General features: G+C 40.7%; 1 protein-coding gene across 1 annotated transcript in view; it reads left to right on the forward strand.

Moving 5' to 3' along the window:
• LOC130111853 (solute carrier organic anion transporter family member 3A1-like) overlaps nt 1-25,603 on the forward strand; it is a 72,327-nt gene that overhangs the window by 30,123 nt on the left and 16,601 nt on the right. The window contains exon 3 of the mRNA XM_056279150.1: nt 24,808-24,906. Coding sequence (XP_056135125.1) covers nt 24,808-24,906 — 99 coding nt within the window. The remainder of the gene's footprint in view (nt 1-24,807; nt 24,907-25,603) is intronic.

The following is a 25,603-nucleotide window of genomic DNA, read 5'->3' on the forward strand; positions in this document are numbered from 1 at the left end:
TTGTGCTTCTGGTTTGACTTCAGGCGGCCAGGTTTGAGGAACATCTTGACTTTTAATGTCTGCTCTCAATTTGATGGCTGCTTTGGCTATAACATCTTGTGCACTGACACTTTTCAGGGTCTGCAGCTCCCTTTTGAGAGACTGATTTTCTTTGGCAAGTTCCCTCATGGACAAGTTATCGGGATAGAGGAGGAATTTTCCTTTCTCATCAGGGAATATCTGCAAGGCTCCAGCAAACTCACTCTCCAGGTTTCGCCTTATGTGCTTCTTGGTTGATTCCTTGACTTGGGCAATGCCTTGGGAGTTCATTGAAGCTACCAGTCTAGAAGAGAGATCAGTCATTGTCATCACTTGAGGATTGCCAAAAAGCTCCATCCTGATGAAGAGGAACAGCTCATTGTATGCCTTATTCACAGCAGCTTCATACTGGGCTGCAGCATCATCATCTTCATTGCTGGCAACCTCTCCTTTGGAAACCTCTTCTTTGGTGTAAAGTCTATAGCATGACCTGTGGTAGTGCCCTTCAGCTGCTACAAGGTCTCTACTCACAATGGCAAGGATTCTGCTGTCCCTTTTCTTTGTGGCTGCACTCCTGATCTTTGCATCAGCTCGCAGTTCTCGACACTGCACCAGTACTTCTCTCGTATTCTGTCTCTTGGAATATTTGCTGTTTTTCTGACAAAATATGCGCTCTGCATCATAAGTCCTAGATGTACTTGGAGCATGTTGAGCTACTCTCTTAGATTGTTTCTCTTCAGCAGAGACACAACTTTTCTTTTCTTTTGCAAGGAGGCCATCAAGAATTTGCTTCATAGTGAAGATACTGCGACACTTTCTGTGGTAGTAGATTGCTGGAATCTGTCCCTCAGGAATGTCTTTTGCCAGTTTCAAAACTGGTGCATGATTTCGTATCTGAGCTGCCCTGAGCAGAGTTCTCCATGAGTCGACACTTTGTAGTGAAACCAGCTTATCTGTATCATCAGAACAGTGGATAATGCACTCCACCCGTGGGCGCTTTGGTATTGGGTAAAAACTTGCTTGTTCACCAGTGGCCATATTCAGTCAGTTTTCACCTGCCACATACAAACAAATACATGTAACTTAGGTGTATGAACACTACTAAAACAAAGTTTACTTTGCTTCACCAGCGTCATATTACCATTATTTATCTTACATAGCCACAAATAGATACATTACCTAGTTGCTATGCAACAGCTGTATTTTGTCCACATGAGGCCGCTAAAATCAATACAAGATGAAAGTTCCTCGTAGCCACTTTAACTAATCATATTAACATATACACTACCGTTCAAAAGTTTGGGATCACCCAAACAATTTTGTGTTTTCCATGAAAAGTCACACTTATTCACCACCATATGTTGTGAAATGAATAGAAAATAGAGTCAAGACATTGACAAGGTTAGAAATAATGATTTGTATTTGAAATAAGATTTTTTTTACATCAAACTTTGCTTTCGTCAAAGAATCCTCCATTTGCAGCAATTACAGCATTGCAGACCTTTGGCATTCTAGCTGTTAATTTGTTGAGGTAATCTGGAGAAATTGCACCCCACGCTTCCAGAAGCAGCTCCCACAAGTTGGATTGGTTGGATGGGCACTTCTTTGAGCAGATTGAGTTTCTGGAGCATCACATTTGTGGGGTCAATTAAACGCTCAAAATGGCCAGAAAAAGAGAACTTTCATCTGAAAGTCGACAGTCTATTCTTGTTCTTAGAAATGAAGGCTATTCCATGCGAGAAATTGCTAAGAAATTGAAGATTTCCTACACCGGTGTGTACTACTCCCTTCAGAGGACAGCACAAACAGGCTCTAACAGGTACTATTTAATGAAGATGCCAGTTGGGGACCTGTGAGGCGTCTGTTTCTCAAACTAGAGACTCTAATGTACTTATCTTCTTGCTCAGTTGTGCAACGCGGCCTCCCACTTCTTTTTCTACTCTGGTTAGAGCCTGTTTGTGCTGTCCTCTGAAGGGAGTAGTACACACCGGTGTAGGAAATCTTCAATTTCTTAGCAATTTCTCGCATGGAATAGCCTTCATTTCTAAGAACAAGAATAGACTGTCGACTTTCAGATGAAAGTTCTCTTTTTCTGGCCATTTTGAGCGTTTAATTGACCCCACAAATGTGATGCTCCAGAAACTCAATCTGCTCAAAGAAGTGCCCATCCAACCAATCCAACTTGTGGGAGCTGCTTCTGGAAGCGTGGGGTGCAATTTCTCCAGATTACCTCAACAAATTAACAGCTAGAATGCCAAAGGTCTGCAATGCTGTAATTGCTGCAAATGGAGGATTCTTTGACGAAAGCAAAGTTTGATGTAAAAAAAATCTTATTTCAAATACAAATCATTATTTCTAACCTTGTCAATGTCTTGACTCTATTTTCTATTCATTTCACAACATATGGTGGTGAATAAGTGTGACTTTTCATGGAAAACACAAAATTGTTTGGGTGATCCCAAACTTTTGAACGGTAGTGTACATTAAAAGAACATTAGCTTACAATCTTCTCCAGAGTGAGACAAGAAGATAGATACCAGTTTCCTCTATATGTGTTTAGTAGAAAGCTATCTGGCTGCACGTTACCCTAGCTTAGCACAATGAATGGAAGTACACAGTACTGGTTATCCTTGGTTGTTGGCCAACTAAGAACTGTCCCAGAGTTTAAGCTAGGCTAATCAGTACCAGGGGTGTTGAAATGCTATATTTGTAAAAATCTGGGCAAATACACAATCGTGAGAGGCACAGAAACAGGTTTCCTGAAAGAAAAATGAAATAGCTGCTCATTTGGAAAGGTTATCATGTATTATTTTACTTCTGTTAGTGTACCAAATAAAAGGGCACCAGTGAAGTTGTGTCACCTTGGGTGATATCGATATCTGGTCTGACCCATGGACTAACTGGCTTTGGTCTAGTTAGTTTCTTAGTAATAATGCCCTTCTAATTTAAGGTTCACAATCACCTCACACAATGAAATAGTATGGGTATATTATACATTTCCTGAATCTTTACAGTCCTGTGAGTATTCCAGTTTTTGTGTTTTGTGTCCCTGATATTCCTAGATGCCACAGGGCTAAAAGAAAGTATATAGTTTAGGCGAACATTGCAGAAAGATGTGTGTTATTGACGGGTTGAAGAGCTCAAGTGACCTCTATATTTGTGAGAAATATCCACAACAGGGCTTGAATGAAAGCTAAGAAGGTCCCCTTTAAAATGATACCAAAGACAATATTATAGAACATGGAAAAATGTCCTGACCATGAGGCTAAACCAGGATATGCACCAGCGTCTAAAATGCAATTTACTTTAGGGGGTGGTTAACTTCATGAGCTGATAACTGTGATACAGCTGCCACTCAGGAATGGTTATCATACCAAAATATCATCTACAGACATGGATCCTTTCAAAAATTATAAGTAAGTTTTGCCACCTTGAGTGTACCGAAATAGGAAATTTTGGGCTCTGGCCCATGGACTATTATGTGGTTGTCTGCAGCCCTCCCCGGATCGGCAGAGGGGGTGGTGCAACAACCAGGACGGCTCGGAAGAGTGGAGTAATTGGCTGGATACAATTGGGGGGGAAGGGGGGTGAAATCCACACAAAAAAAGAGTTACGTTCTAATATTAGAAAATATTTCATGTGGAAGATGCGCATTGAAATTCAGACAACAGTAAACATATTTGTCAGTTCATGTGTGGAATTCCATAGCGCATTATTTTTATTGTCAGAAGAATGAATCCTCAGGGAGATCTGCACATGTAGATTTGGAGGACTTCACTGTAAAGTTTTTACATGCGGGGGTATTATGCATAATATAGGATAGTTTAATTTCTAGGCAACGAGGACTGCTTGCATTTTCTGACAAAAATGTATGATTATTTATCTTAACTTTAGATGCTGAATGGACACAAGAAACATTGTAAATGCGAAGTTTCACGGTTTTGGATTATAGTGGCTCTCTTTTGCCAACATCTTTATCGCCCCCTGCAAGTTGGAATCTAAGGAAAAATCAAAGGAAATGTTGATACCCTTGGTGACCGTTTAAAGATTTTTTTGTGTGTTTTTGCGCAAAAAAAATGCTACTGGATGACATTTGTAATGGACATTTTTACTGTATTGTTTTTGAACTCTCTCTTTCATTGTGAGCAACTCTCTTAATTGCTCCTCTCATTATTTTAACGTCATGCCAAATTTCCAAGTGTATGTAACATGACCCATCAATGCCATGAATCAGACGCACATTTGTCTGCATAATTGCGAGGCAAACAACTTTTAATCATATTACATTAAACATCAGCGAAGACAGAGGGATTAAAAGCAAAGCTCGACAGTCTTTTTTACTTTTTTGGTCCCGCTGTGACCATAACGGTTTCCTAGCTATCCTTGTAGTCACTGTGGATTCAGTTTTTTTTAATGTTTTTTTAAAAAAAAAAAATGTTTTTTAGCCATTACAAGAGGAACACAAGGCATGTCTGGTAGCTCCATTTCCACTCCTGGTCTGTCAGCTGTTGTGTTGTGCGTGCTGTATGTGTGGTTGCCATGGTAACTGCCTCGCTATGACCTCAAGCTTACTGACAAGCCCTACGGTGTGTTCATCGCATGTGCATGTGCGTTTGCATGCTCTGTACTCACGCAGCCAGGAGCACTCAAAGAGGAGGGGAGGGAGAGAGGAAGGAGGAGGAGAGGAAATAGAGCCCCCACCCACCCGCTACGCCCTGAGAGACCATCTGTGTATAAACAACATGCTCTGGTCAACATGTTCTGTTGCTTGGGACGTTGGCCGGTTTTCCTGCTGTGTTTGCGCAGTCCTTTTACTTATGATGTTAATCCACATTTTCTCATAAAATGCCCACAAAACACATTTGTAATGTTGCTGCGTGGGTTTTCATGTTTGCTTTTATTATCAGCTACTACAATGTTTCCTCACCAATAGTGCTCAGTGGTTAGTGGTTTTTTTTTCAGTTTCAGTTTGGTTCTGGAATTAGCTGTCAATTTAAATTTAAATGTTTTATTTATTTTGACTATGTTAGAAATAAGCTACCCACTTTTTGACTTAAAATTGCATTAACGTTCCAATTACTATCAAATGCTATCAATTTTATACAATATTAACAACCATTATACATGTAAATCAAACTTCGCATGATGACCTCTCTCTCCCTCTCCCTCAGCCATAACACATATGCTACCTCCTGCAGTAGTGCTTTGTGAAAACTGGAAAACATGGGCGTGCACAATGGATTATGGTCGTTATTATTGCAATACTGAGCTGTGTTGAATGGCTCACTTTTGCCCCTACAGTTTCCAGCAAGCAAGACACAAGGCATATTGCTGCACTCCACAGACAATAATATGCATTTCATGCCATTTTCTTCCGAATCACTGAGCTCAGAAAAAAAGCATTAACTGAATTTCAGTGTTTCCAATAACTGAACAAATCTCAATCAATTAGTTTTTTTTTAAATGTTGAAAATTAACCAAAATTTCAGTTAATCACTCAGTACTACCCACAGAAATTTTTTTTTAATCTTATCTCACCTCATTTTGTCTCGTCTCAACTCAGACCAGCCTTCTGGTGCTGAGTATTGCACTTGATATTTGTTTTTACTTCAAGGCACAATGCGGAAGATCCTAATTTTTTGTCTAATTTATTGGCACCTATGGTGAAACTGGTAATTGCGGTGGTGTTTGACTACTTGAAGTCACAGAGACCCATTTGAAATTAAACACTCTCTTTTTCGACAGCACTTCACCATGGCCAAACAAAGAAAACATGGTTGAACCTGAGTTTTAGTTATTACCGTTGTAGTGTCTGTTAGTTAAGGTATTTTGTCCACCATATCTGTTTGTTAGCAACAACAGCTTTGCTTCCTCTTCAGACTTTGCACCACCTTCTTCTGTTTGGCTGCTATGGTGTTATTTAAAATGAGCAACTACAAAAGAGTTCACACTTTGTCTATTTGTGGATTAGTTATACATCAACAATAGAGAGAATAAAAACAAATCTAATTGTATGAAAACCTTCAGGATTTTAAATTTTAAGGAATAGCCATCAAGAGATTTAAGGTAATGCTGTACAGTGAACAGCACTGTAATATACATTTATGTTTAAGCTGTGTGTCAGATCTAACCTTAACACTATATATTTTTAAGATTTAAAAGATTCAGTCTGCAATAAAGTTGTGCTCGACAAGAATTTATATTACCTGTGAGCCTTTAAAATAGTCAGTGTTTCACCTAGAATTTCTTTTAGGCCTGATTGTACGCACCGAAAAAAACCCTATATAGTCGAGACGTGGTTGGCTTCGGTCAGTTGGTGCAGCAGGAAGTCTGTAATTTTAAAATTTTGTTTGCTCGGTATATTCAAGACTTAAAACAAAATGATCACAAGGAGAGTATGACTTAATAGGCTGCATTTATTGCATGCAATTTTAAAATAAATAAAAACGTAAAAATAAATAGAATAAAAATAATAAGATAAAAATATATATCTGTGAATGTTCTCATTCATCCAGGTCGTGGTTATCCAAAGGTGTTGAATCAAGTGCAACTGGACTTGGTATATATCCATGAAAACGTTTCGCCTCTCATCCATGAGGCTTCGTGCCTTCCTGACTAGACCAAGCTAGTCTGACTGGCTGGTGATGAGACTCAGAATTTATCCTCTTTGGAGTCGTTATCAGAGCTATAGATGTCCATGGCTCTTTGTGCCCCGATGTTTACCAACTCCCGTCGCTAACAGAGCCATAGATATGAGTGGCTCTTTTGTGTACCGATGTTTGGCCGTGCCCGTCGTTATCGGAGCTATTGATTTGCATTTGTTTAGCAGCGGCGGTCGTTGGGGCTGTTAGTTTCAACTTCATTATTCAGTGGTCATGAGAGTTGTTGGAGCCGTTAGTGACCGACTGTTGTTCTTGGAGGCTAGGCTTCTTGAGTCTCCTGGGTAGAGATGAAAGGACGGCATTGTAAGTGGGAGATAGGTGGTGTCGCAGACCTCCTCCTCTGTTGAGGGATGGTTTTTCCAGTTTCGCATAGATGGCTTCCTTCACCCCTCTTTCAAACCATCTATATTCTTTGTCCAAAATGTGTACGTTGCTGTCCTCGAAGGAGTGCGTCTTCTCCTTTAGGTGTAGATAGACTGCTGAGTCTTGTCCTGAGGAGTTTGGCCTTCTGTGTTGGGCCATCCGTTTGTGTAGTGGTTGTTTGATTTCTCCTATGTATAGGTAAGTGCAATCCTCATTGCATTGTACAGCATACACCAGATTGGTTTTTTGGGTGTGTGGTACACGGTCTTTGGGATGAACCAGTCTTTGTCGGAGTGTGTTGCTGGGTTTGAAGTATACCGGGATGCGGTGTTTGTTGAAAATTCTACTGAGTTTCTCGGAGACCCCAGAAACATACGGGATGCCTGTGCTGTTCCGTCTGTTCCTTTTCTCCTCGTCGCTCACCTGGTTGGTCTTTTTGGAACGTGTTGCAGTTTTAACAAAGGTCCAACTGGGGTAGCCGCAGGTGGGTGAAAGAAGGAGAAAAAAAAGCAGACTAGCTTCGTCGAGTCAGGAAGACACGAACTGAGGGAGCCTCTTGGATGAGAGGTGAAACGTTTTCACAGATATATACCAAGTCCAGTTGCACTTGATTCAACTCCTTTGGGTAATAGTATATAGTAAAATAAATGAAAATGAAATATTGCATAAAAATAACCTATGACCTTTGCAAAACAATTAGCATATCATGAACACAATGTGCATGATTCATTGCTGCACTTTATCTTATTTGGCTTGGAGAAAAATTTCACCATGGCATCATGATATAGAGTTTTTTTTTTAGAAAAACTTCAATCTATTTGGTTGTCCATCCCCCACGTTCGGGCTTTTTTCTATTTTAGGTGGCACTATGCTCATGTTAGCTTACCTGCATCCCATATACTCACACACTCACTACGCAGTAATTTAAAGGGACTCTGATGGCAGTGGCACTCGCATCACATCATGAATTTCCCAGGCAATGACACAGAGGTTGACCCACATTTCAGAACAGCGCTGTACAGAGGCTCCAAAGTGCAAATGATTATCGATTTCAGAATGAATGGATATTTGGCATAATTTTTGGCATTAAAAAAAATATTTCTTTGGCCTGATGGGGGTTTTTGTTGGTCTGGAGGCCTGCCAGGCCTGTACAATTATAAGGGAAAGACTGAAAGTACCGTCATTTGTTTTATTCCAAGACCATTAACCAGTCAATGTTTTTTTCATAATGGTGGATGATAATCCATTCTGGCCTTCTTCTGTTTCTGGTTGTTATTGAGAAGTGCAACCGTTTGTTAGCATATTACTGCCTTCTCTGGTTTTTTATTCTTTGCACGCATGAGCCATTGTAGCACAGCCTCACTGATCTATAGGGAATTGTTCCTCTCATAACAAACCCCAGGCCACTTCCTCTTACAGTTACCCATAGTCTTTTATTCTCATCTGTCCATCCCTCTTTTCTCTTTTGCACTTTCTTTTTTTCAACACTCCAGGCATATTGATTTCTGTGGTTACCACCCACAATACAACTGCTAGGCTCTTTTATATGCCTCAGTAACATGTGGAGCCCGATCTGTGTGTGATGTGTGACGTGCAACCACTCACTATCTCCAGGCTGTGGCATTGTCTGAGACAGCTGATGTGTGACGACACGGTCGCACTGTTAAAAACCTCTAAATAATGTAAGGTGACAACCAACGGTTAAGAGTTGTTTAGACTCTCAACTGCTCTCATGTGCCAAAATGGTGAATTATTAAAGACAGCAGCCCTCAGCTACTAGCTTGCTAACAGACAGACAGACAGACAGACAGACAGACAGACAGACAGACAGACAGACAGACAGACAGACAGACAAGAGATTACATTCATGGCTCCCAGCCCTGATAGAACAAAGTATTGATCAATACTGGATGAATAAAAGTGAAAATGGAGACACGCTCAGAGGGCAAGTTTGGAAACAGCCACTGGTAGCCAAGAACCTCCCAGCTTGCCTGAGTCTAGCATCTGCACTGCTCAGGTACTGTAGTTTACTGGTTAGACTGTTTATTTGTTCCTTTTGCACTTCTTCTTATTCTCTCTTTTATTATTTCTTTCTATCTTTCTCTCATTTTTCCAGTAGAAGGAAGCAGGCACACTGAACAGAAATATTGAAATGCCTAATTTATGTCTCTGTCAGCCACAACAGCCACAAAAAGATCTTTCAAGATGGTGCTGCGGATGGTAGCCTCAGTTCTGTGCTCTCTTGTACTTTTTCTGTTTTTGTTTATTTGTTTAGTTTCCAGCGCCCACTCACTGCTGATCACATACAGCAGGGAAGAACTTTTAAGCCTCCAACTGTCCACTGGACAAACTGAACAGACTTTTTTACCGACTTTAACTGAACGTTTTAACAAAAGTTGCTGAGCTTTTGGCTCTGTGCGCACTCTGGTGGACACGCTGACGGAGGAAGCGAGCTGGCGTGCTCGTTAAACTGCGACAGCAGGCATTTCGAACTGCGCGCCCTTCAATCCACTTGGCGAATGTCCATTCTCTGGCCAACAAGATGGATGAACTGCTACTCCTAAATGGAAAAAACTCAAACTTTTCCAGGTCTGTTGCCCTGTGCCTCACTGAAACCTGGCTTAGTGAGCACATACCAAACAGTACACTTACCTGCCGCAGTTCCAACTACTCCGAGCAGACCACAAAACAGAGCTATTGGCAAAAAAACAGGGGGGCGGCATACGCTTCTACATAAACGAAGGTCGGTGTACAGATATCACAGTGTTGAAGAAATCATGCAGCCCTCACTGAGAGACCTTTTTCATTGACTGTAAACCATTTTATTCATCGCGGGAATTTTCATCATTTATTCTGATTGGTGTCTATATTCCACCCCAGGCCTGTGTAAAAAAGGTGTTAAAACACCTGGCTGTTCAAATTACAAACATGGAGTGCAACTATCCAGACTCACTTCTCATTATCCTTGGGGATTTTAACAGTGCAAACCTCAGCCATAAACTGCCAAAATAAAGAAAGCATGTTGAATGTCTCACCAGGGACAAAAAACAATCTGGATCATTGCTGCACAATATTAAAGGACGTCTATCGCTCTGTCCCCTGTGCAGCCCTGGACCTCTCTGATCACTGTCTAATTCATCTTCCAACCTACAAAATCTGCAAAGCCTGTGGTCAAAAGTGAGGAAATGGACCAATGAGTCAAAACTGGAGCTCCAGGCCTGTCTTGACTGTACTGATTGGAGTGTTTTTGAGGCTGCATCTACAGACCTTGATGAACTTACTGACACTGTAACATTACATCAGCTTTTGTGAGGACATGTGTGTGCCCACCAAAACTTTCTGCAACTTCAACAGCAATAAGCCCTGGTTCAAAGCAAAACTCAGGGAGCTTCGTCGGGCCAAAGAGGAGGCCTACAGGAGTGGAGATAGGATCTAGTACAACCAAGACAGAAATACACTCACAAAGGAGATCAGAGGGGCAAAAAGGGGCTACACTGGAAAGTTCAAAAACAGGTTATCTGCCAACCCGGTATCACGCCAAAGCATCCAACGTGTCAGTATCACGGCTTGCCTCGCTCAGCTGTGAAAACTACACGCGTGTATGAAGGTGCAGTGCCAGCAGGGGACGATGATTACGAGGTGAAGGCGGGTTAGGGTTAGGGGAGAGATTTTGGAAAATTCTGTATGCTTCTTTTCCTCCTTGGGGAGTTGCTGGCATTGAGTTAATCATCGCCCTCTGCTGGCACTGCATCTTCATACACGTGTGTACTTTTCATGCCTGAGCGAGGCAAACTGTGACACTGACATGTTGGACCGGCGGGTGTATTACATGCTTTGACGTGATACTGAGCTGTCCCAGGATCAGTCTGGAGAGGCTTGAAAGACATTACCAACTACAGGAGACCATCCCCCCATGCTGCAGGGAACCATCACCTGGCTGTCTTGATATATGCTCAATAATCCAGGTAAGAAAATCAAAGAAGGTTGAATCAGTTCATCTGGATACAATGTTTATTGACAGATACATTTCATCACTCAACTAAGTGACATCTTCAGTCTGACTGAAGATCTTCAGTCAACCTTCTTTCATCAACTGGCTGATGATCTAAATGGGTTTTACTGCAGGTTTGATAAGCATACTTTCACAGTCCTCATCCTCTTTGGCCACAACACACAACCAACTGCACCCCCTGCCAGCCCCTCTCCCCTCCCCTCCCCATCAGCCCCCCACATGCACTCAGGATCTGTGTGGAGAACATGCACCAGCTCTTCCAGAGAGAGAAGACCAGGAAGGCACCGGGCCCGGATGGCGTGTCACCCTTCTTGTCTGAAAGTCTGTGGTGACCAGCTGGCCCCCATTTTCACACTGATCTTCAACAGATCACTGGAGTTATGTAAAGTCCCGCCCTGCTTCAAGAGCTCCACTATCATCCCAGTCCCCGAGAGACCCTCTATCACAGGATTAAATAACTACACGTCCGTTGCCCTAACGTCTGTGGTCATGAAATCCTTCCAGACTGATGTTGGCCCACCTGAAGGAAATCATAAGCCCCCTGCTCAAACCCTTGCAGTTTGCCTACTGAACAAACAGGTCAGTGGAGGATGCAGTCAACATGGGATTGCACTACACCTTCCAACACCTCGACTCCCCAAGGACATATGCAAGGGTCCTGTTTGTGGACTTCAGCTCAGCGTTCCACACCATCTTCCCAGATATCCTCCACTCCAACTCACCCAGCTCACTGTACCAGCCCCCATCTACCAGTGGTTTAAAAACTTCCTGACAAACAGGAGGCAGCAGGTGAGGCTGGGGAAAATCATATCCAGCACCCAGACAATCAGCACTGGCACCCCCCCCCCCCCCAGGGATGTGTACTCTCCCCTCTACACAAGTGACTTCACCTCAGGAGACCCATCTGTTAAACTCCTGAAGTTTGTGGACGATACAACCATCATTGGCCTTATCTGGGATGGTGAGGAGTCTGCGTAGAGATGGCAGGTTGAACAGCTGGCCCTTTGGTGCAGCCATTACAAACTGGAGCTGAACACGTTCAAAACTGTGGAGATGACAGTAGACTTCAGGAGCAGCCCCCCAACACCCCCCACCCCACCACCACCATACTCAACAACACAGTGTCTCTGGTGAAAACCTACAGATTTCTAGGTTATACAATCTCCCAGGACCTAAGGTGGGCATCCAACAGACACAAACATCAAAAAGGCCCAGCAGAAGATGTACTTTCTCTGCCAGCTCAGGAAGTTCAACCTGCCACTGGAACCGCTGATTCAGTTCTACTCTGCAATAATCCAGTCTTTTCTCTGCACATCCATCACTGTCTGGTTTGGATCGGCCACTTAACAGGGCAAGGACAGACTACAACGGACAGTTAAGTCTGCAGAGAAAGTCATTGGTGCCAACCTGCCCTCTGTTCAGGACTTATACCTCTCCAGAGTCATTAAATGGGCAGGCAACATCACTGCAGACCCATCACACCCTGGTCACAACCTGTTCCAACTCCTCCTCTCTGCTAGGTGCTACAGAGCACTGTACCCCAAAACAACCAGATATAAAAATAGTTTCTTTCCGCTGGTTGTCATTCAAATGAATGCTTAACATTGTCAAATAAATCCAAACATGTTGTATATACTCTACATTGTATGTATACTGGTACACTCTATGATGTCCATCTACCTCAGGCATGTATGTAAGTAACCTGCTAACATTTATTTCAGCATCTCTGATATATTCTCTTCACTGTTGCACTGTATTGCCTCTTATTTTGCTTTTGTAGATTATGTTGTAGTGTTGTTATTCTATGTTAAGTACACTGTCAGAGCCACAAAACCAGAGTCAAATTCCATGTGTGTGCAAACTTACATGGCCAGTAAACCTGATTCTGATTCTGAATGTGCCCTTTAACAATGGAATTAAGAATAGAAATAGAATGTGCTCACCTTTTCTCTCAATGGAAGAAGCAGTAATGCAGCACTTGCAGTTAAGTGTGGGACCTCTATGGTAAAACAAATCTTAAGAAAAAAAAAACTGTAGAGATTTAATAATGATGGTCTTGAGAGGTTTTACAGTGATAAACTAGGAATGGGCCTAGGGAGAGGCTCATTAGCTAGAGTAACTGACAGGAGCTGTTTGTGTGTTGTGTGTGTGTTTATGTATGTATGTATGTATGTGTGTATGTTTGTGGGTGTGCATCTTTTCTTTAAATCTTTAATATGTTTGTGTGTTTCTGTGTATGCATCTCTGGTTTAAATTGTGTCTGCCTGTGTAGGTCATCGTCTTTAGTTGCTTCGCATGTAGCTCTGAACAGTAGAGACACACTTCTACGGTAGCTTCCTTTAAGGAGGACAAGCCAGTCTTAGCCTTGTTAAACAGAATGCAAGCACTGGATTGGAATTGGATTATTGGGTTATTGATCTCATCTATTGCTTGACTGATTACCCTCTGCTTCCTCTACTTGGACCAACTTCCTAACGTTGTAGTTTGAGCTAAGACCATTGGAAACCACTTGCCTTACTTAACACAATGCTAATACAGCCTCACATAATACAAGCACTGTTGAACTGTAGAATTAATATGATGGGTTTTTTTATGTCTTAAGAGAATTCAGTACTTGATGCTTTACAAATGCTCATATCCCACCAACAGAAGGTGTTACTCTTGTTGTGTTACACAATGTGTGCATTGTCCTTTCATAAGCACTACAGCAACAGTATCGTGCAAACAACACACGCCACCACAGATTAATGGCTTTTTGATACTCCAAACGCATCACTGAGAGAGAGAGAGAGAGAGAGAGAGAGAGAGAGAGAGAGAGAGAGAGAGAGAGAGAGAGAGAGAGAGAGAGAGAGAGAGAGAGAGAGAGAGAGAGAGAAGAGCATTCACATCCAGCAGCACATAGTACTGGATAGCACGTGCTGTGAGATGGCTGTTTTCTACAGGGTGGTCTTGTGAGGGTGGGTGGGGGGCTTTGGAGGCCTGATGCGGCAGGCTCTGCAGCACGAGGGTTAGGTTCACCCCTTTGATGCCTCCATTCATTGCTATGATGAGTATAATGAAGTGCTGGGACACTGAATTAAGTCTCCACCGCAGTGGAATGTTTTCAGTCCAGTTGAGTCATAATTCTTTCCCAGTGGGGCAGCAGAGCTGATGACAGCCACTGACTCAGCAGCTAGCATCCCTTTGTGTGTCCTTTTGGAGTGCGTCCGTCGAGGTAGAGAAACTCAATAACTAATTTGCACCATAGTGCAACCCAGAGTAAGTAGTTATTCACACACTGGTGAGGTAATCAGGTAGGAAAAACTCATAATTTTATCTTGGATTTGCAGCATTCATCAATAGTGGATGTTTAAAAAATGATAAAAGAAATTAGAGAAAAAACATATAATAATGAAAGCACAGTGGTTTAGTGGTTAGGAATGTTACATGACACCAAGAGGCTCATGGGTTCAATTCAAGCCTTTATGTGTAGAGTTTTCATGTTTTTGTTTGAGTTTTCCCTACAGCTCTGTCTCCTCTAGGAGATCTCTAGGTGCTATGTAAGTGCTGAACGTGAGCTCTTGCATGTCACCTGGCTGACGCAGGTGATGAGCACTGGGGGAAGTCACGCTTTTGCTGTCGCCATGTCACACAAAATACCATTGAAGCAGTGCGACATGAATTTTCAACAGTTTCCTTTATCTTTTTTGCTTTGCATGGCTTATTAGCAAACTGCCTTCAAACAGTGACTGTGAGAACTGATTAGCAGGATTTGATCAGTCACTTCCCAGTGTGATATCAAAACTGGCTAGATTTTTAAATGGCTTGTATGGCTTGTTGCCTTTGTACGTAGTGGCATAATATCAGATCTTTAAAATCAATTTCATCTGCTGTAGCTCTATGTTATACTTAACTATATACTAGACTCTACTGTATTTTGCTATACTTGAATAAATAATACCACACATTAAACTATTCTATAATGTACGTCACTATGCTATTCTATCTTAAACTGTGTTCTGTGTACATTGTATTATGGTTTATCAGGTAATATTTTACTTTATTAAACTGTATTCCTCTCTGTTCACTCATTCTTAATATCTCTCGATAGGAGAACCAGCTTAATTCAGCTAAAACATGCCATGTATTATAAATAGTGCCCAGCCCTCTCCAAAGAACTTTCTAGAAAGGGGGAGCTGTCATATCCAATCTGAGCTTTCATCTCAAGAAGAATACCTAGCATTTTCAAAGGCTTTGGTCAGATTGACAAAGACAAAGCTACCAGAGGTTTTACATGGATATTTAAGCCTCTCCAAAGTGTTCTTGATGGAAGGTCCTTTGAATTATATATTTCTCAAAGTTGATTTCAAAATCGTCTAGTTTAATGTTGCACAAAGTCATTTGAGGAGAAGCAGAGCAATCTCAGTGTGCCAGATTTCAATGTGCACCACAGAAATTAATTTTGTCCTTCCTCAGTTTTTGTCCCCATGTGTGTAACACCTACCAGTCCATTCCTCTCTGTTCATTGTCATTGCTCTGACTGTGACTGTCCTGGGGGCTTTACGTAAATGTCATCCATCTCTTTGGGGTGTAAGGCATAAGAAACAATGCAAGGCCCTCATAGATATCTTAGGAGTTGATTTGATGCGATACTGCACTCTCCAGCCAACACAAAGTCGTCAGAGGCACATTTTTATTTTACATTTGTTCCTGTGATGGAATGGAAGAGGGACCTTAGAAGTATCTGTCAGAGGAAAGAGTCTCCTCAGGGTGTGTGCCACTGCACATTGGGTGCTGGTAAAAAGGAGCCCAGTTGGGAGACTGACATGTTTGTTTTGGCTGTAATTTTTAAAATATTCCCCACCTCTGCAAATGTATTTTCTTTTTTGGCTCATCAATAAAACCATGTAACACATATCATTATTTTTATTATGTATGTATGTATATGTATATATATATATGTATATGTGTGTATATATATATATGTGTGTGTGTGTGTGTGTATATGTGTATATATATATATATATATATATATATATATATAGTAGAGCACTTACAACACCACTGACAGTTTTGAAAAAACGCTATAATACATACATTTTACATGGAGTTTTGGACTACAGTGTTATGTGGAGTATTAATAGGGCAGCATTATTCATTTTTCTGTTATCAGATATCAAGCCTGGATGGTAATATCCCTTTAATATTTGACAAATTTGGACATTTAAATTTCATTTATCATGAGTGCCTGTTGTAGAAAAATAGTCAAGAATTGAGATTCTAAAGCTAATAAATTATTTTGTGCCTGAAATCATCCAGCACAATAGTCATGATCACAATATTCGACAAAATTGTCTTATTCATCTATTCAATCTTAACTATACAGGTGTATTACACCATTAACACAGAAATAATGAAGAGAAAGTAGGAAAACAATTCTCATGTTAAGCAGTCATTGTCACTGTTATTGCTATTTCCCAGTCAAGCTCAGGTGAATATCCAAGTTCATTAGATGGAAATGCTGCCCCTAGTGGAGCCAGATTCAATATTCATGAAACCAGACAGGATGTATTAATGACCTTGAGGAAATGCATTCAGTAAACAAAATGGAGAAAGTCCTTAGAACTGAACAAGCCTTTTTTTTCCAATTTCCGTAAGTGCTCTGAGAAGGACAGCTCTAAACTCAACCTCTTTGTTGTCACAGTACTTTTTTGGTGGTGGCTACAGAGCTTGACCTCTGTTGTCAAATACCAATCAGATTTTGATGAACTTCGTGCAGAGGCTTATTCCCTCCATCCCCCAACCCAGTTAACTCAAGTGCTTTGAGATTGAGGTCCTCCAGTATTCTCACCACTGTTTCCTTAGCTCACAGCTTTCTACTGCACCAACGCTAAAGAAATGGGTTTAAATGTACCAGCTGTTCTGTGCAAACAATGGACTGGCAGACAGTAACAAATGGATCTGCTGATGGGAGCCCGGCAGCTGTTGCTCTTGGATTATGAGCTGTGTGCCTCATAGCACTAAAAAGCATGTGGCTGCTCACTGGCAGCTTTTCCTCATTATTCTTATCTCTGCTATTGTTGTATACTGTTTCACTTTGAACGCTGGGCCTGGTTGTTCTCCGGTTCTCTAATGGCCTCCGTGTTTATCTGGGGAAAACTGGGGAATAAATGATTTGACTTTCTCCATATTCTTGTGTCAGTTATGAAAAGTGACAGTAAAATATGTGTGCCAGCATTTTTGCTGTCCTATTAGTCCGTCCTAATTATGTGTCGGAGCAGGGTGCAGGTTAAAACTTCCTTGCTTTTTTTTTCTTCCTTTGGTCCTGTTTCCTACAAAGGCAACTTTGAAGCACATGTTCATCTGCTAACTGTAAGATGTGTCATAAGATCTCTCCAAAAACTTTAACCAGCCCCTTTCTTTTGTGAATTTCCCTAATCTATGAAGCTCAATTTATAATTCTGCTAAGGCAGAGTCGCAATTTATTTGCACAATAATGAATACCAGCTGTTGAAACAGATTTCAGGTGATATGCATGATGACAGACACTCTTTGTTGAGTGTTCAATTTAAGTACATGGGAGAAAATAGACCTCCTTTTGGCAGAAAGGTTGCTTTATGGTCAGATGAGTTTTATGACATTACACTGTGTATTGGAAGCAAGTTTCTGAGTGGTAAGAATTCAGGGTGAGATTTTGATATGGGTTGGAATCTGTACCAACTGAATTTATTTGCAGTAGTTTGAGTTTGTAATGCTGATATAAAATAGTTGTATTTAAAGTTACAATCCTGAAGATAGTCGCTTTTATGTAAAGATGCTATATATGGAATTTTTATGTGATTGTATCATTCTCGAATACCTTGTGATCACACATACTGTGTTCGGCTATAGAAAAAGAGACAATTGCCGTGAAATTTTTTTTATTTTTCATGTAGTTTCCCTGGGCTCAAAACCCCCCGAGTAGTGTTGTTGCGACATCAAAATATGAAACCCATCAGACTATGCTACCCTGCCCTTGAAATGCTGTCTTTCAGCTGCCCCCCCCCCCGATGCTAAACCTGATCTCAACCACACCAAACCTGCATCTAAAATTACCTGTCTCCAACCTAATGCCGAAATTTAATTTCTCTAACTGCCCATACACTGGCTGAAATAATGTGTTTTAAAAACAGTCACATAATCTGGCAGGTCATAGACTTTGGTGCAACGCCTGTTAACTGTTTTACTGCAGAACAAGTATTGTTAGTCAGTCAAGGTAGACAACAGTTGTATGACTTTGCTGCTTGCTTTCACTGAAGCTAAATGAAATGTGGCAATATGGCAGATGGCACGAGGATGGCAGAAACCTCAACAAGAAAAAGGGAGACGAGTGTTAAAAAAATTAGGAGTGATAGAACAATGTGATAGAGCAATGTTGGTGGATTGTGGTTCATTTTTGCAGATTGTATTACTTTTACTGAGTCCAAAAAATGTTCCATACCCACAATGGAAACACAGTTGTTTGAGGAGGTTGTTAAAATGATTTCAGCCCCACTGATGTATTTATTCATAAACTGTTGACCGCTGATTGACTGAAAATAAGTGACGTTTGTCACAGAAAAAAAACATTTTGATTTGTCAGGGCTAGGTTTGAAATTGTATTGGATTTTCAGCTAGAAGTTAAAGATTAAAGTGGGAACAAAGACTCCTTTCAATTTCAAACTAATACATCGAGTTTCAAATTGTGAAATACCAATTCAAATTCCACATACTCCGGCACTTCATTTTCAGTATTAGGACTTTTAGTTGTTGCAATACACATTCTGTTCTATTGACAGCAATTCCTGCCAGACCTGCTGTCAGGGACTAAATATGTTTCTTCAAGTATGATGTTATGGTTTGATTTATCTTACTGGAACTGAAATTTTACATTATCATCTGTGTTCAAAGAATTTCTTGACCCTTAACTTATTAAAAAAAAAGGCTTAACATTTAAAAAAAACATTGGTGTCAATTGGAAAATAATCACCAGAACCAGAATCATGTTTATTGGCCATGCAGGTTTGCACATACGTGGGATTCGACTCCGGTTTCATGGCTCTCTCAGTGTACTTAACATAGAATAACAACACTACAACACAACAATCTTGAGATATATACACAAGGATTGACTATATATACAGGCAAAATAAGAGGATAGTTATTTGACAAGTCATACAAACTGTAACCCACCTCTTAATTCATGTCTAAAGAAAAGTTAAGAAAAGCTTTTTTTCCATGTTAAAAGCAAGAAGTTCCGGTTATATCCATCTGGGTCAGAAAACTGGAGCATGCATGCTTTTGTGTGATATCAAGGTATGTGTCTGCACATGTGAGTCCCTGTGTATACATGTTTGTTTGTTTGTTTGTGTCCTGTCTGCACCACGTATGTTATGAAACTTTCCTGGCCTGCATCTGAATATGATTTGACCCCCGTGGAAGCTGACAGTAGACGGGCAGTAGGCAGCTGAATGGTGATGGTGGGCCGGCTGGCATTGAGTTGACCTCCCCCTTGTGTCACCTGACATTGTCCCTGCATTTGTCAGTGGCTCTGTTGAAATGTCCCTAGCGTGACAGGGTAACAGAAATGTCAGACAGGATGGGAGGAGAGAACAGCTGAGGATTTGTGCACCAGAATGTGGAGCCATTTTGTAATTAAGTCAAGTTCAGTTCAGCTCAGCTAATTTAGTTAAGCTCTAGTGATATGTGTAGTCTACTGTGTAATGATTGTATTGCGCTGTATGAGATCCTGTTGTCCCACGCCATTTGTGTCAGTATGTATCATATTACTGTTGAATTCATGCTAATGAAACATAACCCATGCAAAATGGTTTGGTAACGCTACAATAATAAATGTTTATATGCAAACATAGACATCAACGTATGAAAATGATTGTAGGTGCTGATCTAAAAAGACAGGCATAAAAATGCATACAGCTTGTATTTTTTCCCATATTCTCCACAAAAAGGGCCTTTTGTGTATAGATGACCATTTCACACACCAAAATTCTAGACCAACTTGTCCGTTGTTTTTTTAAGAACTACTTATGAAAAATGATACAGTTTTGAAAGTTACTGATAATCAAAATACGCAAGTTACACCATTGAAAGCTGGTAGTCTGATGTTTCTCAAATTTTTAGGCAAACCAAGAGATGTAAAGAGCATATTGGTTTGGTTAAAGTCACATATATGGTGCAGTCATGAAGTTATTAGTACAGTGTTTAAAATTTGTGGGTTTTCGTGGCATCTGGCAGGTAAGAGGCACATAACAATGATGAACCTCTCCCCTCTATAGCACATCTCCAGAAACTACGGTGACCTGTGGAGTTCATAAATGACGGTGTCGTCTAGCACAGTGTCAAGTGATGAGGTAGCTTTAGACAGAAACATTTTAAGCTGACTCAAGACAAGTGTTACTGCACCCCACTCGCCACATGGAGAACAATTATCGAAAACTTACAAACAACAATTTGCATTTCATCCGCTACTCCAAGATTAAAGACTAAATGTCTTCCTGCCAATCAGTTATTAACTCATCAAAATTGCCCCTCACAAAAAAATGGTATGCCTATTTTACAAAACTAAAGACAGGAAAAAAAATATTTAGGCTCATGGCCTGTCCAGTAGAAGAAGAAAAAAAACTATTTAGGCATGACTCTGAAAACTGTTGTCCCTCATTTAAGAGTAAATAAACCCTGGAGCATGTTAGTGGGTTTGCTGACATCTACAAGTTAAAAACCAGCTAAAGAGTTAAAACATGCCAGGCTATCTTGGTACTCTTTGATGTAAGCTTAGAAAGATTTAAACACAGCTGTGGACTCCTCAAGAACTTAAGTTTGTATTTAGACTACTCAATATTGAGAAATGACCAGTGTATTAGGGTAACGGTATTCATACACAGTCTGAAGAACAACCACGCAAGATCCCAGACATTTTTAGGAATTTTATTAATCCAGGTGGACTGAAATTTTAGGTGGCAAAAAGAGGACATGTCTGGGATAAAAAGGACGACTGATTAGCCTACCATTCTTCTTTCTCCCAACTCAATAAAATCAGTGTTCAGGTTCAAGGGTAGCCGCAGCAGCCTCTGTATGTGAAGAGTGCTTTCTTCGAGGCCCAGTGCAGGTTTGTCCTTGTGGGCCAATGTAGAAACATGGCAGCCTTCATACATAGCGACCTGCTCCTACTATTTCAAAGTACATTTTATGTACTTTGTACTCTTTTAATTTTATTTTATATATGAGTGTCCCTATTTTTTTAAATTTATTCTCTTTTGATTATATTTTATATGGCTGTTCCTTTTCTGATTTTATTTGTGTAAAGCAAGCTGAATTGCCCTGTGTATGAAATGTGCTATATAAATAAACTTGCTTGCTCACTATGCAAAATTATAAGATATACGTGTTCATTCTAAGATTATGATAACATTATGAATCTATTAAAAAAGCCTAGTCATGCATGTTGAATTTCATTTCTTTTTAAAGCTTCGGCTACATTTTACACACTGTACTTTTGTTTAGTTTAGTTGACGGTTGGTAACACAACTAATCTAATTTCAGTTATTAACATATATTTAACTTCTCAACAATGTCTTTTTGATTTGGCCCAGCATATTTATTTTATTGTTTTTATTTTACTTTTTGGAACTAGGTGTGGGAGAATTAGGGCAAAAATATTGGGGGACCTCAAGCTCCTCAGCACCCACAGACTTGGCGCCTATGCACACAAACAAATGTCCTTTTTGATAATTTTTTACTGCTGGCATATTCAAATAAATAGCTAATCCACAAACATATAAATCATGAAAACTTTGTAGTTGCTCATTCTAATATTACCGGTCTAGTTGGTCCTTCCAGGGAAAAATTATATGACTCATAACATTTTACGTCTTCGCCAGCAGCCAAACGCAAAAGAATAAGTAAGGTAGTGGAAGCTAAGTTGTTGTTAATGAGCAGATATAGCAGGGCAAGCTGGAAGACCTTTACAAACAAATACTACAACATCAATAACTAAAGTCAAGGATAACGATGTTTTTTTGTTCTGTGGTGGAAAATTTGCTGACATAACAGCACTTCTAGTTGTCTTATCTCTTATCAAGTCAGATTTATTTGCATAGCCCATTATCACAAATTACAAATTTGCCTCAGGGGGCTTTATATCAACACAACATTCTGTCCTTAGACCCTCACATCAGATAAGGAACAACTCCCTAAAAAAAAACCTTTAACAGGGAGAAAAAATAGGAAGAAACCTCAGGGAGAGCAACGGAGGAGGGATCTCTCTCCCAAGATGGACAGACATCCAACGGATGTTGTGTTTACAAAATAAAACACAATTTACAGAATACAACATTGAAAGAACATAACAGAATTATAATGGAATTATAAAATATAGGAAGGATATGATGAGGAGGATGCCAAGCAGTGTCCAGATGCCACCGAGACAGCCTAGGACCTGAGCCACACAACCACCATCACCACTTATCTTATAATGGATCTGTGGGTTGTTGTGTGCTCCAACACCATTTCCGTTAACCATGAATGATTAACCACGGTCATCTGTGTCAGTCACAACCTTCCAAATTGTAGCTTTACAGATAAAACATTATCACACTGGACATTAAAATAAGATACTACAGGAGCGCTGATGATCTAGATATTGATGGATTAGCTGTTTTCCTAAGTACTCCAGTGATAAATGGTAACGAAGAGGACTTTGTTGCTTGAATGAAAACCTTTAAGATTGTAGCTTTAAGGGTTAAAATAGGGGCACTGGTGCATCCTCTGGTGCAGGAAATAAAAACAAGAGGAATAATCAAGAACAATTTATTGTCACTTCTATCATGTATTTGAGTACACAAAAGAAATGAAATTTCGTTTCACCCAGCCCACAACAGTGCAACACAAAAGATAAAAACATATCCAAATTTCCAAAAATGACACCACCAAAAACATACAAAAACAACGAGAACAAAGCAAAAAATAAATAAATAAAAAACACAGTTAACAACACAGTCCATTCAGTGCAACACAGTCCAAAAATTCCACTGTCCAGAGAACAAGGAGATAGATAGACTGTTAACTCCACCTAAATTCATTTATTTGGTCTCATTTATTGATTGATTGATTGATTGATTGATTGATTGTTATTTTCCCCCTCCTTTTTCTCCCTAATTGTATCCCGCCAATTACCCCACTCTTCCAAGCCATCTTGGTCGCTGCTCCACCCCTTCTGCCGATCTGGGGAGGGTTGCAGACTACCACTTGATTCCTCCAATACATGTGGAGTCGCCAGCCACTTATTTCACCTGACAGTGAGGAGTTTCACCAGGGGACGTAGCGCATGGGAGGATCACGCTATTCCCTCAAGTTCCCCCTCCCCCCTGAACAGGTGCCCCAACCCAGGGGAGGTGCTAGTGCAGCGACCAGTACACATACCCACATCTGGCTTCCCACCCACAGACACGACCAATTGTGTCTGTAGGGACGCCCGACCAAGCGAACCGGCAGTCCTCATGTTGGTAGGCAACGGAACAGACCGCTACGCTACCCGGTGGCCCTCTTTGGTCTCATTTATAAAGTATTTAACATGTGTATATGTTTTCAATAACACATACATAAAAAGAAGGTGTGATTTATCAGGCATATAGCTCTTCGAAATGGCTGGTTTACTTATTCAAGATAATATAAGGTGATGCAGAAATGTCAGCAAAAATGGTCAGGAATGTTCATTTGTGCACAAATTCACTCTTCTCATGACTTATAGATGAGAGCTGTTGCGAATTAGGTTGTGATGGTTTGTCATTTTTAAAAAGTGGGTCCCCAGAAAAAAAGGTTTGGGAAACACTGCTCTTGTGCTTTGCTTGTTTGGCAGCACTACTTGTGTCTGGCTTGGTCTCCTTGGCCCTTGGCTCTATCAGACATCATTACCAAGACTGAGTGGGGCTGCAGTAGCCCTCCGCTGGTGCTCATCCTGCCCCCTGCATGGCTAACCTAGTTTCACTGCCACACAAATGTACACACACATTCACATACACACATATACACATACATGCACCCTGCATCAGCGCACTGATTTAATAAGCCTTCATCCACTCAGCCTGTTTCCACTTATTGCAAATCTCTCGGCTCTAGGTTTGTCAGGTTTGTCAGCCTTTGGCCTAAATGGCTTGCTACGTTAATGCCATCTTAGCAAATAAAACTGGACCATGCAGAACTGCAGCAGCGCTTTCCCCTTTAGTCTATTTTTGCAGTAAAAGCCAGTTTCATGACTTATTATTTATGATCATGGTAACTTTTTAAAATAATATATTAAAGATTATACCACAGCAATCATGTTATACAAATTATGAGCCGCTCATCACCGTGACAGTGAATAAATCTCTGAGAGTGGGGGCATTCTTGGACATTTAAAGTACGTTGGAAAACTATCGAAACATTAAGCCATGTTACTTACTGCTGAGGAAAGGTTAAGCAATGCTGCCATCTGATGTCAGAGCATATGAACTGATTTTTATTTAGTTATGGTGAAGCTGATTAATCGATTGATTGATTACTTTCTCAGCTCATCTTGGTTGGTGGCTTGGTACCTGATTTCTCTGGCTTTGTTTTTTAGACTAAATGTCTCTTCTTTGCAGCTAAACTGAAATTACATTTGAAATAATAAACAACTTCACAACACAGAATTGGCAATATGTTAATAACGCTGACTTTATATTTCAGGCGACTGACCATTTTATTTTCTCTCACCCGCAGGTATTTTATTTTCAACATTAGTGTTTGGCCCTGCGTGTGGTTTCATCTTGGGTTCTGTCTGTACCAAAGTCTATGTTGATGCTGTTTTCATGGACACAAGTAAGTACACGTTTATTTTGCCATTCCTTTGGATTTTCTTTATGTTATTGTTATTTATTACTTACTGCAGAGGTATGGTTCAATCATGATAGCTATAGTAATTTGCCATCATTTTTTGTCGATGGTGGAATAATCCTCCATTCTCATTTCTACCAGGAGAGTTGGTTTGCTGCAGGGAAGACACCACAACACAATCACAAGAAACAAAGTAATAATTAGGGATGTCCCGATCCGATCCACGGCGTCAGTGTTGGGCTAATATTTGCCAAGAACGCTGGATCGGATATCAGAGGGGAGGAAAAAAACATGATCCGATACCTACCCGATACAAACCATGGGGAAATCTAGCTTAAACCATCCCCTAAATGCTTGTATATTAGCACTTCCCGTGCTGCGCGACATCCGGTTAAGCGGCGCAGCATGTTAAGTGATAACAGGAGTAGTCATATGGTGGTTAATTAGTCTCAAAACCCGTACACATAAAAACCAGGAGCGTGCATGTGATACGAGCGCACAGAACAGTGTCCACAAGCTGAAAAGCGCCCTCGCGAGGGAGCATTTCTGCCCCACGTGGACAAATGCGGTCCCGTGAGCATGGGGCCGTGACAAGCGTGAGCTCGACTCTCCCTACGCACTCGCAACTGCTCAGCACTCGCTAGCTAATCACGTTGACTTTTGAGACTTTGGAGGCACGGAT

The sequence above is a fragment of the Lampris incognitus genome, chromosome 4 (assembly GCF_029633865.1).
Source record: "Lampris incognitus isolate fLamInc1 chromosome 4, fLamInc1.hap2, whole genome shotgun sequence".
NCBI lineage: Eukaryota > Metazoa > Chordata > Actinopteri > Lampriformes > Lampridae > Lampris > Lampris incognitus.